At 44.4% G+C, this 16,991-nt stretch overlaps 1 protein-coding gene and 1 long non-coding RNA gene across 3 annotated transcripts in view; one reads left to right on the top strand and one right to left on the bottom strand.

Annotated features, from left to right (window-relative positions):
• Positions 1 to 16,991, bottom strand: part of LOC147027370 (sodium channel protein type 3 subunit alpha-like) — a 126,918-nt gene that overhangs the window by 99,616 nt on the left and 10,311 nt on the right. Inside the window, exons 8-13 of one of the 2 annotated variants that reach the window (XM_085876721.1) lie at positions 16,489 to 16,701; positions 14,675 to 14,884; positions 13,838 to 13,940; positions 13,264 to 13,496; positions 10,987 to 11,160; positions 9,616 to 9,975 (exon numbers count right to left, since the gene is read on the bottom strand). In XM_085876721.1, the coding sequence (XP_085732847.1) occupies positions 9,616 to 9,975; positions 10,987 to 11,160; positions 13,264 to 13,496; positions 13,838 to 13,940; positions 14,675 to 14,884; positions 16,489 to 16,701 (1,293 nt within the window). Of the gene's footprint in view, positions 1 to 9,615; positions 9,976 to 10,986; positions 11,161 to 13,263; positions 13,497 to 13,837; positions 13,941 to 14,656; positions 14,885 to 16,488; positions 16,702 to 16,991 lie in introns of both variants that reach the window. The other variant, XM_085876722.1, reaches the window with a different exon arrangement.
• On the top strand, positions 1,071 to 11,104 carry LOC147027371 (uncharacterized). Its single transcript, XR_015057019.1, has 4 exons — positions 1,071 to 1,444; positions 9,719 to 9,883; positions 10,718 to 10,786; positions 10,968 to 11,104. It is a non-coding gene; the product is annotated as an uncharacterized LOC147027371 (long non-coding RNA).

The raw sequence follows: 16,991 nt of genomic DNA, 5'->3' as shown, positions 1-16,991 counted from the left end.
TGTAATTGTACTTTGTGTCACTTTACCTACGACACACTTTGGTTTTTTAAGATCTTGGAAACCATCGACTGCAGAGCTTGATGTTACGTAAAATTGTTTTTATGAGGATAAACTGCTTGTTTTTCGTGGAAGAAAAGATGATTGTCATGTGCGTGCTGTTTACCATGAGCAATTTATTGTCGACGTCATGAGACGTATGTCCTGCAACAATATATCCATTGGGATCTGCAGGAAACCCCGACCCTTTCTAACCCCCCCTCTCTAACACCTATTGGGGCCCAGGTATAAAATAATTTTCTCCACTGACAATTGGCGAATGTGCAAATGACAGAAATATTTCTAAAAAGATAAATACAGTCTTTCTGGAAAGAAAAATGCCCAAAGTGCTTAAAACGAGGATCAAAACACCTGATGAAATGCACCTGGGGGGGGGGGGAGGAGACCACGCCCACCCATTGTTTCATCCTGGGCACCGCCCACGCAAACTGCGACTTGTGTCATGGCAGGATGCCAGGAACGTTCACCATGACCCAATGTCACGGCAGGGTGCACCCGGGGAGAGCGACCGCTCCTCGTCTTTCATACTTTTCACAAAACTCTGGAGGGCAATGAAATGGAAATCGTTTTTGTTTGGCAGTGACGAGTTTCTATCGAAGAAAATCATCACATTCAGAGCAGGAAGCATTTCCAGATGTTGGAGAAGATTAATTCTTGCGTTAATCATGTGATTTCATCAACTACAAGTTGATACGAGTGGAATATCCACCGAGGGAGAAGAGATGCTCCTGATGTTTCGAGCGTAAAGAGACTAGGCCGGTGCAGACCGACGTGGGTGTTCATAGATATTCGCATTCCATCAGATCTTCTTGCGAAGATATTTTATAAAAAGAGCACATGATACAGTATACACTTCACTGGCAATCAGGGAGATAAAAAAGGAAACAAACACATGGCCTCCTCTGATGAAAATCAACAAGGAAAAGCATTCGTTAATTGATGGTCCGTTCATTTACATCGTCCGAGAATATGAACATTAGAGAATAATCGCATCTCGTAATTGGCAGTTATTGAAATTTGATTTTAGCCACACTGAAAAAGTACCAATCAACTCTTGAATAAGAGATCATGGAATGTTGGTACGGTCGGTCCAATGACCATCATTGAAAAACTGATACATTCCCCCCAGACTGGCAAACGAAACCGTGAAAGCTTGGTTTGATCGGATCTGACTCAACCAAGAATCAAAGACCAGGAACAAACATCATAAAGGTGAGTGTTCTAATGCTGAGTTATCCTGACAATAGGTTTTGTTTTATTACTTTCTTTCATTGCAGGAAGTTACCGTGACATCGAGACAGGGATGTACCTAGCAGCGGGTGGACGTACCAAGCAGGACAATGGATGATGAAACAAAGGAGAGGGGGGTGAATGAACGTGGAAACCTGTAAGTAATCTGCGAGCTCGGATAGTTGTCGGGTTAATGAGGTAGAAAATAAAATCACAGGTAAACACGGAGGATGACAAAAGATGTTGGTGCACCCTGCCAACGTGAATCCCCGAACAATACAGCGGAGTCACATTGTCTCTGAAATGCACCTTCACCTGTCGAACAAAAAAAAAGGAATGAAAGTGTGGAGGTGAATGGTAACTTTGGACTTTATAAGTTGAACATGAGGGAGATAGTGGAATAATGTGTGTATCCTTGAGGATCTGGGGAGGGTCAGAAGGTTATTATTATTTATTAGTTTTGTATACATTGTCGAGGCTCATGTGAGAACTAACACACAACGCACAGCAAGGGGGGCATGAGACAAGAAGGGTGGGAGTGGGAAGGACAAAACAGTGGGGAACAGAGACATTTGGAGATCTGTAGAAGGGAGAGGGATGGGGCGGGGAACATGGGGAATAGAAGATGGACATTACAGGGACTTTCAGGAAGGAAAGCAGGGAATTTGAAGGAGGTGGGCTTCGGTGGATTATCAGGGGTAGAAAAGATCGAGGATTTGGATGAGGGTCGATAAGAGGTGGTGGTGAACAGCTGTTTTGAAGGCCTGGTGGGAAGAATGGGATTGAACAGAGTGAGGGAGTTTATTCCAAACGTGGGGAAAAAGAGGAATGAAAGAGTGAAGGTGAGCAATGATTCGTGATTTTGGTAGTATTACCTGAAGGGGGTTGTTGGCAGACCTTGAGCGCCCTGCGGAAATGTGATGGGGACAAATCACAGAGAGAGCAGGGGGGGGCGAGGCTGGAGAGGAGATGGTAGAAGACAGAAAGACCACCGACCAACCTGTGGTGAGAGAGTGAGAGGCCCAAAGACTCCGCCTCATTGCGGGAGATGCCAATGATCCAAAATGCCTTGGTTTCCACAGCATGAAGCCGAGAAAGGTGGGAGGCAGGAGCACCAGCCCAGAGGGGAGAGCAGTACTCCATCAGGCTGTGGACGAAAGCTTTGTAAGTGGTCAGGAGCTCAGGTGGGCCGTGGAAGGACTTTGCACGACGGAGGATTCCCAGTTGGTGACTGGCTTTGGAGGCGAGGTTTGAACTGTGGCTTTCCCAGGAAAGGTCATAGCAGATAGTGAGACCTAGAAGCTTGAAAGAAAGGACTTCTTCCAGAGGATTGTTGAGAAAATGGATGGGGGAGATTTCTAAATGTCCTTTCGGAGAGACATAGTGAGAGTGTGAGATTTGTCCGGATTGAAAGACATGTTCCACATGTTGGACCAGTTTGTGATTTTATCCAGATCTGCAGTGAGCGAAGAAGCTTCTGCTTGCCGGTCTGAGGTTTGACAGATGGTACGGCAGAGGGTGGAGTCATCAGCAAAGAGATATAGAGGATTTTCCAGAGAGTTGGAGAGATCATTGATAAAAACCAGAAAAAGAACAGGGCCCAGAACGCTACCTTGAGGAACTCCAGCCTGGACAGGAAGAGGGGATGAAAGAACTCCATTTAGGGCCACACGTTGACTGTGATAGTAGAGGAAGTCTGCGAGCTGTGAATGGAGATGGCCTTGGACACCATAGGAAGAGAGTTTGGTGAGTAGGGCAGGGTGCCAGACCGTGTCAAAAGCATGTGATATATCTAGGGATATGGCTCTGATTTCATGTCTGGCATTGAGGGCCTCCGTCCATTGTTGGGAGAGCAGAAGCAGCATATCCCGGGTAGAGTGACCTGGTCTGAAACCAAATTGATGATCGAAAATCGAGCCATTGGAGAAGAGGAAGGATTTAATGTCTGAAGCGATGATGGATTCCATAACCTTGCTGATAATTGGCAGAAGGCTGATTGGTCTGTAGTTGCAGGGATCTGTTTTTGCACCTTTTTTATGCAGGGCAGTAATGTTTGCTGATTTCCAAGCAGATTGTGGATAACCTTGAGCAAATGAGAGGGTGAATAGAACAGAGAGAGGGTGAGCAAGAGCAGAAGAGCAGGTTTTTTATGACACGTGGGCTGATGCCGTCTGGACCGGTTGCAGAATCTAGTCGAGGTTTGACAGCAAGCTCTCCACCTTGTCAGGAGAAAAGGACACAGAGTCCAGGGACAGTTGGGTACGACTGGGTAAGGTGGGTAGAGAAATCGATGGGTTTTGGACAAAAGATTTAGCTGCAAACACCGAGTTTAGGCCTTCAGCCTTTTCATGTGCGTATCAACAGTACAGCCATTTGAGGTAAGGGAGGAATGGAGGGGGAACATACACCAGAAACAGATTTGATTAGATGCCACCAGGATTTTGAGGAGGGAGAGAGGTTTGAAAGTTCAGACTTGAGCTTAGAAAGATGTTGTTTTCTGGCTCTCCTGAGGGTAGATACACACTTGTTCCGAGCTTTATGGAAGGAACTGAGATTACCCTCAGTTTGGTTTGCTTTCCATGAGGAAAAGGCATGCTGTTTCAAGACAACTGTCTCGCCACAAGCTTCAGTGAACAATGGGCGGGAGGAAGGGTAGGACAACTGAACACGAGAGGGGATAAATCTGTGCATGAGGGAGAGCAAGTTTCTTTGAAAGAATTCCCAGGATGAGTTGATGTTGGAGAAAGTAGCAATAGGACACCAGTCTATAAGTTTGATGGTTGCTTGGAAACCCTGCCAGTCGGCTTGAGTGAAATGCCAGACTCGACGGCGATGAGGTGGTTCTCTGATAATAGCCAGAGAGATGTCCACTTTTGACAAGGACGTGGTCAGAAGAACCGATTGAGCGGAGGAAGAGCAGCAGATATTGTCAGGGGTCAATGAAAAGTACCAGGAAGAGAGAGAGGGGGAGAGAGAGTGAGAGAGAGGGAGAGGGAGAGAGAGAGAGAGAGGGAGAGAGAGGGAGAGAGAGAGAGGGAGAGAGAGAGAGAGAGGGAGAGAGAGAGAGAGAGAGAGAGAGAGAGAGAGAGAGAGAGAGAGAGAGAGAGAGAGAGACGTGGTTACAGGAGGTGTATAGATCGAAAGGATACAAGGAAGATGATTATTTTTTGATATATTTATGAAGAACAGGTAAGATTCGGGAATGGAAGGTTGTAGATCGGAGGAAATCGTGAAGGTAATGGCGAGAGAGGGTCAGCTCAGTAGAATATAGATGGTGTGCCAGTAGGAGGAAGAAGAAGAGGAGGAAGTAGAAGAAGAAGAAGAAGAAGAAGAAGAAGAAGAAGAAGAATCTCGACCTGTGAGTGTGCAAGGGGAAAGGTGGTTTAAAAAAAAAATTAAGACAAGAAATATTGTTTAGTTGCGAGGGATGGGGGACGTTGGGAAAGTGGGGAAGATAGAGATTGAAGGTAATGGGGAGAAAATACAAATAAACACGATCGTTGACCAAGGGTTGGCCTCAAGCACCCGGTAAGACAAGGTCGACGAAAACGCACAAAATAGCATGATTTTTGAAACAAAACCGAACTAGGAACACACAGTAACATGCAGGTGAGAAAATACACAGTTATAACAGGACAGATAATGACCGGAAACTTAACTTTGAGATCATCAGCAAAGAGCCCTGAAGGAGACCTGCCAACGCTCCAAACCCAGAATCGGAAGTCAATTTGAAAGAGTAGGGGGAGTAAGACCACAATGCAAATAGGAGAGAGAGAGAGAGAGAGAGAGAGAGAGAGAGAGAGAGAGAGAGAGAGAGAGAGAGAGAGAGAGAGAGAGAGAGATATATATATATATATATATATATATATATATATATATATATATATATATATATATATATATATATATATATATATATATATATATATATATATATATATATATATATATATATATATACAGGAGGTGTCTCGATCGAAAAGATACAAGGAAGATTATTATTTTTTGACATATTTTTGAAGAACAGGTAAGATTCGGGAATGGAAGGTTGTAGATCGGAAGAAATCGCGAAAGTAATGGCGAGAGAGGGTCAGCTCAGTAGAATAAAGATGGTGTGCCAGCAGCAGGAAGAATAAGAGGAGGAAGAAGAAGAAGAAGAAGAATCTCGACCTGTGAGTGTGCAAGGAGAAAGGTGGTTTAAAAAAAAAATTAAGACAAGAAATATTGTTTAGTTGCGAGGGATGGGGGAATATGGGAACGTGGGGAAGATAGAGATTGAAGGTAATTGGGAGAAAATACAAATAAATACGATCGTTCACCAAGGGTTGTCCTCAAGCACCTGGTAAGACAAGGTCGACAAAAACGCACAAAAGCACGATTTTTGAAACAAAACCGAACTCGGAACACACAGTAACATGCAGGTGAGAAAATACACAGTTATAACAGGACAGATAATGACCGGAAACTTAACTTTGAGATCATCAGCAAAGAGCCCTGAAGGAGACCTGCCAATGCTCCAAACCCAGAATCGGAAGTCAATTTGAAAGAGTAGAGGGAGTAAGACCACAATGCAAATAGTTGAGAGAGAGAGAGAGAGAGAGAGAGAGAGAGAGAGAGAGAGAGAGAGAGAGAGAGAGAGAGAGAGAGAGAGAGAGAGAGATAGAGATAGAGATAGAGATAGAGATAGAGATAGAGATAGAGATAGAGATAGAGATAGAGATAGAGATAGAGATAGAGATAGAGATAGAGATAGAGATAGAGATAGAGATAGAGATAGAGATAGAGAGATATAGAGATATAGAGAGATATAGAGACTGTTAATAATTTGATGGTGCAAGAGCAGCTTCAGCTTCTTTTTGGAGATATCAATGATATTGAGAGCGTTGCATCATACAGGATGCAGTAAACAGACAGAGTTGAGAAGTGGGGGCCAGCGAGGAAAGGCAATATTCCATTGTGATACGGCCAAAGGTCTTGAATATAATGAGAAGTTCAGATTTATGAAGGAAGCATTTGACATGCTGGAGGATGCCTGATCCATGGCTGGCCTCGGTAGGCAAGTTGGATACACGCTCTGCCCTGGATTGACACCCACCAAATCCTCCAAAATGCACGCATTCTTCCAGTAAACCCTTCTTGGTTAAAATCCAGGCTAAGTGCACACCTCCATTCTTTTTTGTTTCTCTTTGATACCGTTTGTGGAACCGTTTTTCTACGACTGTTCACTCACTCGCTTCCCTCGAGGTCTTCAATTTGGCAGTCTACCACCATCTGATGTCATCCCCCATCCCCCCTCCCCCCACAAACTCTTCTACCCCCATCAACCAAACCCTCCTAATTTGACTTTTCGGCTTTTCTTTCTCTTTCTCTCTCTTTTTTTTTTCCTGTTCGTTCATTCCCTTTCTGTTTCAACCACCTGTTTCCCCAATGGGCCACTGCCGATACTTTGACTTTTTTATCCTTTGTGACCACTCTTCCATTTATCCATATTTTGCATACAAAAATAAAACAATCTGTTTCATCATAGGATTCAGTATAACAGTGTGGGAGGACAGATATATCTGCTGATGAGTTGGGATCGATTACAATCCTTGCCAATTAGCTCCAGTAAATATCCAGACTCTTCAGTGACATGGCGGTTCACGAACAATAGCCAGAGAGATTTGGGCTTTAACAAGTACATGACTTGAGGAGCTGAGTGGTGTAGAAGAGGAACAGGAGAGGTTGGCTAGAAAGGTAGACAGTACCAGCTCCAGGAGTGATGATATAGTAGTTACAGTGATCCGGTATGGAAAGTCTATGAATTGAGTCAAACCCACAGAGTCGCAGATTGCCTTAGTTGCAATATCATGGCAGGTTGTTGCAGATCTAACACCCAACCAGCTGGTCCAGTGGCTGTTGAAGTTGCCACGGATAAGGAATAGAGCGTTAAGATGGAAGGATGACCCACACAAGTGGATATTGAGGTATACATGGAGTCATCATCGTTGGTGAACTCTACACCATGCAGACAGACATTAGGTGGTTGAAGAAGGGAATGTGTAGCTTGAGGTATTTGAGGGGGTTTGGTGGTGTTTTCACTGTTATGTGGAACATTGAGTGTGTGGGTAGACGTCTTTGACACGCACTAAAACACTACCGTCTGGGCGTGGGTCACTCCTGTCAAACCAGAAGAGAATAGCCAGTGAAATGCACAGAGTAGTCAAAGACATCCTGAAAGAGGAAAAAAATCTGCTTCAACCACGAGGCACTTGGTTGGTCCATTTCTCCTCCTCTACTAACGAGGCTCCCCGTTGAGAGAATTTGGTGAGCAGGATCAGCGTCAGGAAAATGAGCCACATAACCATACAACCGCAGCTGATGCTCACGGACTATGCAGGTAACAAATCTCATTTGAGTCTCTCTCAGCAACCGCTCGTTGAACACAAAGTCCGGCCAGTGATAGCCACGGATTCTCCGAAGAGACCTGGTACCAAAGGAATTAAGTCTCCGTCTCAGATTCCTGGTCAGAGTGAAATTCTCACATCCAGAGAGCAAGACTGGAAGCACCGAGGACCTGAAGACTCAGACTTTCGTCCTCCCGCACATGTACCGGCAGCACCACACCCCATGATCCAGTGAATCTATGACTCCCCAGGCGTGACCCAGATGTCTGTTGACCTCTGGCTCAGCCAGCAGAGACATGAATATCACTGCCAAGGTAAGTGAATCTCTCTGTGACCTCAACATCCTCGCCACAAACAGGTACAGACAGGATAGCAGCATACAATATGTCACTTAAAGCCTGGATCTTAGTTTTGACCCGGGAAACACGTAATCACAGCGGCTCCGACTCCTCATTCAGCACCTCGAAGGCCCCCAAAAGGATATCGAGAGTGTCCGCAAAGATGACTGAATCATCTGCAAAATCAAGGTCAGTGATCTTGACATTCCCAAACGATGCACTGCAGCTTGATCTCTCTGACATCCAGTCACTTTGGATGACGCTTGTGTTCCAGGCAGAGCACAGAACTGCATGCAATGACACGCGTCCAGCATTTCCACAAGCCTTGAGAAGTTCAGCATGGATGCCACAAATCCCAGGAGCTTAACTCCATTTCAACCGGTTCACCGCAGTCTGTGTTTCCACAAACGAAGGTAGACCGCAGTTGATTGGAGGGTCAGCAATAGAGATTGTAACAACCCTGACATCCAACTCAACAGCTGGTGGATCAGCCTGGTACAACCGCTCATAGTAACCGGCCCAGCGGGCCTTTAATTCAGACTCCTCTGTCAAGAACCTACCACCCTCTGCTCAAACTGCAGTACACCGAGGGACGGACTTAGAGGAACGCAATGCGCGAATTCCCCTGTAAGCAGGACGAGAATCACTTGACCACAGGTGATGCTATACCCGCTCACAGATTCCTTGCACATAGGCCTCTTTGTCTACCCTTAGTGCACAGTCCACCTTTAGTCGACAGTTTTACACCTCAACTCCCTGAACAGCTCAGCTCTACCATTCAGCCTGGCCCTGCGACTCTGGTCAAGGGTATCCAGTGTCTCTTGAGAGACATAATTCTTCTTTGCCCGATGGTGAGTTCCAAGACATCCACAGGCAACATCAAAAATGGTTGTCTTGAAGGCACTCCACAACTCTTCAGGATCCTCCAAAGCACCCAGACCCCCCCCAAATCTCCACTCAGCCCATTCACAACTTGGTGAGGGAGACGGGTTAGTTGCCGCCAACCCGACCACGAAACAAGTTAGTACAGGTTTACATGGTACCTGTAGGAAGCCACAGACCTAATCTGGCCTGACCTGACAATAAGGTGGAAAAAGCCTCATTAAGCCAAGACACTTCTGAAATTAGCTTTGTTTCGTACATCATCACTATTTATCATCTTCACAATATTTTTTTTTTAGAAAATGGATAACTCTACTGTGCTGTGGAGAGACAAAGTTTGACTCTGAAAGTTTGTATCAGTGTGGGGGGAGGGGTGGGGGGGGGACATACCATCTTGGACATTTCAATTTCCCAGTTATTTTACTCTATGCCATATGTGGTAAAACCACAAAATATAAACCTTTGGAAATGTACAACAGGCATTGTTTTAACGTTTTGAGAACAAAAAGCCTCTTGTCTGTGAGTTTCCAATGAAATGTGAACTAACTGATGATGTTATGTCACACCAGAACACTTTAACAGGAAGAACTTAGCATGCTGCATGAAAGACTCAACATGACCTTTGATCTCCTGTAATGGTGGAACTGCGGTTCCTAATGGAGCTAATTGCTGATGTTTGTGAGGATGTGTGCGTGTTGTGCAGTGAAGGCACGGTGACTTACCACGAGGTTTCCGATGACCATGACTATCATGAAGACGATGATGCATTGCCAGGTGTTCACGAGCTCCATGCATACCCACATGTTTTCTATCCACTCTCCGCAGAGGATTCGGAATATGATGAGCAAGGAGTGGAAGAAATCTCTCATGTGCCAGCGAAAGGGTTTCAGGTGATCCACGTTCTCGCAGGCTATACTTTCTTCGTATGACTTCCCGAAGAGTTGCACGCCTACGACGGCGAATATGAAGATGATCATGATGAGAACGATGGTGAGATTTCCCAATGCCCCGACAGAATTCCCGATGATTTTTATGAGCGCGTACATGGTTGGCCAAGACCTCGCCAGCTTGAAAACTCGGAGCTGAAAAATGTGGTGGCAATTAGCTTACTGAGCAAGTTTGGTTGTATCATCTCTTATTACTAAAATGAGGTGTGTGTGTGTGTGTGTGTGTGTGTGTGTGTGTGTGTGTGTGTGTGTGTGTGTGTGTGTGTGTGTGTGTGTGTGTGTGTGTGTGTGTGTGTGTGTGTGTGTGTGTGTGTGTGTGTGTGATTTGTTGGTTGTTATCTCAAAATGTGGGTTTCAGGAGGTGGAATGGAGCCCTTCCAGGTCTCGAAGTATCTACCTCCTCGTGTGTGTGTGTGTGTGTGCCATATTTGAGCATATAGTATGTATAATGTCATGTATAATTTGTGTATGATCACATATCAATATGTGTGACTGTAATATGTACAAAATGTCACACATTACATGTGTATATATAACAAGTGCAATATGTCATGTATAATGTGTGTATATAATATGGATAATGTCACATGTGTGTCCTATAAGTGCAATATGTCATGTATAACATGTGTGTATATTTAATGTATAATATCACGAATAACATGTGTGTTTATAACAAGTGCAATATGTCACACATAACGTGTGTAAATAGACACTGAAGGAGCACACAAAATCATATAGTGTATAGTAATATTTCGTGAAGCGATATAAAAGTATGCAAAAGCACACACAATGCGCACACAAACGACAAGCACAGCCACGATGACAACAACACAACAACTACATGTTATGAATTATCCTGTTTGTTTTTTTATGACAGATAGACACACAATATGTTTGTGAAGTTCACCATGCTGTCTTTTGATTGAAGCCGTCAGCAAAGCGACGGGTAAGCACACCGAGTGAATACTCTAATTGAATGAGTACATGGTAGTATATGACATAAGGTGTGTGTGTGTGTGTGTGTGTGTGCATAATGTAGTAGTATAATGAGTAGATGGTGTGTATTGAATCACACACACAATCTCACATGTGTGCATTTCTGGTTGCTCGTCTCCATGTGATGCAAGCTACACAATTGGACCTCACCAGCCGGAATGAGCGCAGAACGGACAGGCCGTCAAAGTCGACCAGAGCAAACTCCACCAAGCTGAGAGTGACAATGCACGAGTCGAAAATGTTCCACTTGTTCTGAAAGTAGTAGAATGGGTCCAAGGCGACCAGTTTGAGCAGCATCTCAACTGTGAAGATTATTGTGAAGCACTGCAGGAGAATGTTAGAACGTTTCCATTTCAACCACACTGTCACTAAATAGAACATGTTCAGTCGTTCGAAAACTTAAGAGCCAAATACCATCGTCTCGCTTATTATATCCATAAAATAATACTGTTGTACTCGATATCACACTCTGATACATATGGTGGTGGGGGTTGAGTTGAATCCATAAATGCACAGCTGCTGTGATGTTATATTGTCACCTGTTGCATATTCAAGCAAAACAAGCACCTTTACGGATCATTTCACTTCGTCAGGAGCTATCTATTTATTATGTATGAGCAGAGCACCCACCCACCCCCCCCCCTAATCTGATGTTCAAACAGTATGTAATTAATCGACATATAGTCGCCCAGCTTCAGAGACGGATACGTTTTTCGTTTTTCCATCTACACATGGGCGGTGCTTATGACGCTGAGGAAGAGGGGGGGAGGTGTGGCCTGCAGAATGGGCAGAACTTGTGGCACAGACATGAACTGAGCTTCATATATACAAGATGTACCGTGGGGGCAATTTATGTATTTGCCATTTATTTATTATGTATGTACCATAAATTAAAATCGAGAAAATGAAAACAATGGCAGTTGATTGGAGGATTCCCCCATCCTTACCCCTAATCTTTATCACCCCTATTAACCCTACCTAACCGAACCCACTTACTTGCAGGTAAGTGTGTTTCCCCCTCCCCTCTTTAACTGTTAGTTCTTACAACAATTAGTTGTATTATGTCAATGGAGTTTCACCGCAACCCTACTGTGAGTTAATACCCTCTGAGTTTCTGACACCTTGCACAAATCTAAAGATGGATAATTATCATCAGTTCAACAAGTTTTTATTGTGTTGCAAAAATCATGAACCCCAAGGATTTTGTAGCAATTAAATAAATTGCTTTAGGATGTTTTTTTTGGGGGGGTGGGGGGGGTGATTTTGAAAGATTCTGTTTTGGGGTCGATTGGATCACCGATAAATAAATAAGTTTGTCAGTTAATAAGGGAGGTACCAAAGATGGGACATTGTAATTTTATTTTTAGGTAATCAGCAGGTGCTTCAACACCGTGCACTTTGAGATGAGTCCTTGAGGTGTCTCATTTTCTTTGGATGTGCTTGAGAATGTGCCAGATCTCATCATTTGTGAAAATTAGCAAAAGGTATTCCATAAAGAAACTAGGACAGCACTCGGTGGAGCACGTACCTCCGCCAGGCTGAACGGTTCACGTTTTGCATCCACCGACGGGCCGGATCTGAATTCGAACCTTAACCAAAATCGAATCGGCTTTGTTCTTGTCACCTACCCAACTCAGCCACCAAGTTTTGTCGTAATCCGTTCACAACGTTTTGAGATATCATGTTATTTCTCGTTGTTGGCCCTGTTTCTCAATGATGAAGAATCACTTTTTAAAAATTTAAAATTCTCGGATTCAGATCTGGATCCTGATCGTCACCAAAATCAAATATATTTGGCCTTGTCCCACATCCAACTTGTCCACCAAATTTCGTTTAATCCGTCCATAACTTTTTGGGATATCCTGCTTCCAGAAAAAAACAGACAGACAGGGGTGAAAACATGACCTTCGTCCACCTTTGGTGACAGTTAATCAGAATATCCAATGTCAGGTGCCGTACCATCTTGAGCAACCTTATTCTCAGTTCTTTAGCAACTTTCTCTTGTATAACGCATCTCGCCAATGGCTGGTTGGTACCTGGAAAGCTCCGCAAGGCTCCATATTACCCCCATTATGTTGTATTGATTTTATGTTGTTTTCTCATGTTCAAAACTCGGTTTGGTTTGTGTCTATCACCTGCAGTACAAGGACATTAGAAAAGAACGTGGTACTTGCACAGTACGGAGAAGGACATGAGGGGACAACAGGCCACCAAAATAGTGTGCAATCTGATTTTTTTTTGGATCGCAGTTTCACAAGGCTAGTGCTCAAATGGGAACTCCAAGCAGGTCGACTCATGTTGTTAAATGTAATAAAAGAAAAACGTTTCGAACAACTTGAGCTCATCTATCGAGACGATACTCGTTGAACGACACGGTCGAGTACTGGACGAAATCACAGACAACCCCTCCCAACACGCTAATATTACCGTGTTCCCCGCCGAAAGGATTCCCTTAAAGACAGGAGAGATGGGATGATGTTCCATTGCCATGAAAAGGGTATTGAGAACGATGCATATGGTAATGGTAAGGTCCATGAATGGGTCGGTGACCACAATCTTTGCAAAGCCCTTGATGCGAAGCCACTGTGGACAGCATTCCCAGATTAGAACTTTCAGTGCGAAGGATTTCCAGTAAGGAGAGCATTTTGGCTTTGATCTCTCTGTAACACAGCAAAGCAGCCATTTTGAGGCACTCAGACCTGCGCATGAGAGGCATGGCAATTCCAGCTCGTGCAAACATTGCTGCAACACAATGCTAAAAGCTATATTAATGCTTAATGGTGCCAAAGAAGGCCTCTCCAAAATAACAAAGGACATCTTTAAAATGGTGGAGTTTCCTTTCCGAGAGACTCGAGCTTTTCGATTGTACAATATGGTGCTTTTGATTGCTTTGAAAAACGAATTCATTTAAGCAAAATACAAATCAAATATTTGTCCAGGTTTCTGAGTGCATTGGGTACAGTTTCTGTTTGCGTTACCACTCCCGTGTTTGCTGCCTTACCGGCCATAGCGCTCAGAGCTCTCTTCCTGGTGTTTGGGTCTTGCAAAATTTCTGGAGGTAGTTGTATGGAACTCGATCGAATCCTTCTCATGCCGTCGTTCTCCTGCGGAAGAGAAGGTCGCTCATGATTTCAGCGTGGTTGCGTTTCGTTCGACGTCATTGCAATGAATTTCAGCCGGTTCTTCCTCGTGTGACCCACCCTCTCACAAATCCTCATTTACCTCTCAGTATATCTATTCATCCAGCGCATGCATATTTTAATGGGATGCAATTGTGGATTCAATATGCTGGTTGCATCCCATCTGACAGTGCGGATATGCCGGCGATGCAGTGTCCTCATAGATTAGGGAAACAATTTTGGAATTCGGTCAGGATATATCGGCACACAATGGCCTACTATTTTCGAATGGCATCTTGAAGACATCATCACTTTGTTCACGTCTTGGGTCTGTTTGTGCGACGATGTCCCTGAGCACGAACACCAAAGGAATTGCAAACACCATCAAGGGTTCACCACGAATCACAAAAGATAAATAAGTGGATTTAAGGATGTTGTACTTTAACATAGACATAAACAGAGACGTTTCGGTGAAAATCCACAATGATTAAAGAAACATTTCATTTTTGTCCTGAGATTTTTAACCAAACGCATGCGTTTTCTCCAAATTGGACATATCCGAGTATGTCCCTGACGTTGACCATTGATGCAAACGAGAGAAGTGAATTTATCGTTTTAAAATCGTGTCTGAAATTTGTAAGTAAAGAACAATCACGCGGTTGCATGTTATCACACATGGCAGTCGGAGGGGAAATGCGAACCACGGATAGTTGATGCACCGGTTTCAGGTTGACGTTCTCGCTGTGCTGGCTCGTCACACTGCTCAACCTTCCCTCGAGCGCCGGCTGGATGGACAACTCGTGTAGGCTGTGATGCCTGTTGATCTGCAGACCGGTCGCTGAGTAGGAGACGCTATCCTCTGGGAATGTGAACACGCTGGAGATGCTGTCGCGTTTTGGGGTGCGTGAAAGAACTATGGACAGCAGTGACTGTAAAAGGAGGGGAGTGCAGTGTCGGGCAAAGGAACAAATCTTCCATGCGCGGCAATGAGCGAACGACTGTCTTCCCATGAACATGTTTCACCAAAGTCTGCCATTCCTAAGTAATATATCCCCAATCTGGTCTGGAGGTTATCTTTTGAGACAACCGTCAGACCTAATACGAAGGACAAGGCAATATGGGTTCATTAACCGATTTGTCAATGCATTTGGTTGGATTAATCCACAATGGAAGCGCCAAACTCAAATTCACATGCGCCATGCCATGCTACATAGATGTCATCATCATTGCTCGACCCACAAGTCGATGAGAACGTTCTCAACGACAGGTAATTCCTCTACATTGCACCACTGATCCCAAAAATAAATGCTCTCATGATACAGGTCTCCACACGTCAATACTACGGACCATCCTTCCATCGGGACCGTACTCCGTACAGAGCGTCGGTGCTACCGAAGCAGTCTCCAGGGCTATTGGGCACAATTCTGGACGGGTCGTTACTCCGACACAGGATACTCGAAATGCTTTATCATTCCAGCAAGTTTCTACTCATTTTGCCGACCTCAGTAGGATGACGGGCCAAATCAACCCCACGTGGTATTAATTCGAGGGCAAAGCAGGATTATGAACTCGGAGCCCTGCGATCCCAAGCCAGCCACCTTAATCATGAAACTACCACCAGGCACATGGACAGCCACCCAAAAGGTGCACTGTACAATGTTGACATACATATTCATGAGGTCGCTTTAACACCTGCAGTCTTGAACAGCACTATTTGTCTTTCTAGAAAGGTATTTTTTTTAATAAAATGTACAAAAAAGATTCCAAACACTGGGACAAAAGTAAGCACACAAAACGTCAGCCCAAAGACCAAGGTACCCAGTCATACAAAGCGTGTCGGAACAATACGCGTGCACCTTGGCCCTCGGGCCAGAATGCTTGGTCCTTACAATAAACACCCGGTGAACGTGCCTTCAGGCATCACGAACAAGACTAAATGGTTAAAATGTCGCTTGGGAAACTATGGTCCTGACTTGCCATTAGACAACGTAAATGCAAGGATGCTGAAAACAACAATAACAAAAAACCTTCATTGGCAGACAATTCATTGCAGAAAAAGAAGAAAGAAAATAAAGTAGAAATAAGAGAGAAGAACGATCAGCAAAGATAAATGTGTTTTTTTCTCGCCATGATGAGTGGATCATTCCTGGTGTTGGCTTAATGGTTAGGGTGGTGAACTTGGGATCCGAGGATCCTGAGTTCAAATCCCCCTCGGCTGTTGAGTTAATACCAGGTGGGGTTTATTCTACCTGTCATCCTTCCGAGGGCGGCAAAATGAGTGCCAGCATGCTGGTACCCTGTGTCGGAGTGGCGACCCGTCCAGGATTGTACCCGATAGCCAAGGAGACTGTTTAGGCAGCAACAACGCTCTGTCCAGAGTATGGTCCCAATGGATGGATGAGTGGATTACCCACTCACTTATTCATTTATCTTGCAGGTTCATGCACGGAACGGTGCTTTTCACACGTGTATCAGTATCTTTGTAAGATATCCACAAATCTGTAAAGTTTTCATCTCATGTAACATTACTCACTTCTGACTTTTCAGTCTTCTCTTCTGGACCAAGCATGTAGATCTTTCTGGATGTAAATTGAGGTGTTTCGCAGGTGTTGCTCCGCAGTCTCTGACCGTCTCCCTCGTCTCTCTCCATAGCCTTTTGACCCTTCCGCGTCTTCATGCTACTGCCTGCACTACTTGCAGATTGGGTCCTCGACTTGCCACTTTTCCTTCTGGAAGAATTTTCCTCCTGCGAAGTCACAAAAGACAAGAATATTTCAACAAAAAAATTACTGAAATCGTTTGGTGCATTTGATCAGCCAATTTGGTATTCCACCTGAACACGTAGCTCCGATTTTACGATCCCAATGGACTATGTTCACGTGTCCTGCATTGTCGACTGTAATTCCTGTGAAGGTGCACTCAATGATGCCTCCCGATGTCCTTGTTCTGCATGTGATGCATGCACAAGCTCCTCCATCGGGCCATGGACACAGTTTTGATAATTAAAGAAGTAACCTATGCATTATCCTGTTTCAA

This window comes from Eptatretus burgeri, chromosome 4 (genome assembly GCF_056783735.1).
Source record: "Eptatretus burgeri isolate ZD-2024b chromosome 4, Ebu_testis_v1, whole genome shotgun sequence".
Taxonomy (NCBI): Eukaryota; Metazoa; Chordata; class Myxini; order Myxiniformes; family Myxinidae; genus Eptatretus; species Eptatretus burgeri.
The sequence above is the reverse complement of the archived record's forward strand: the minus strand, read 5'-3'. Positions and strand labels throughout refer to the sequence as shown.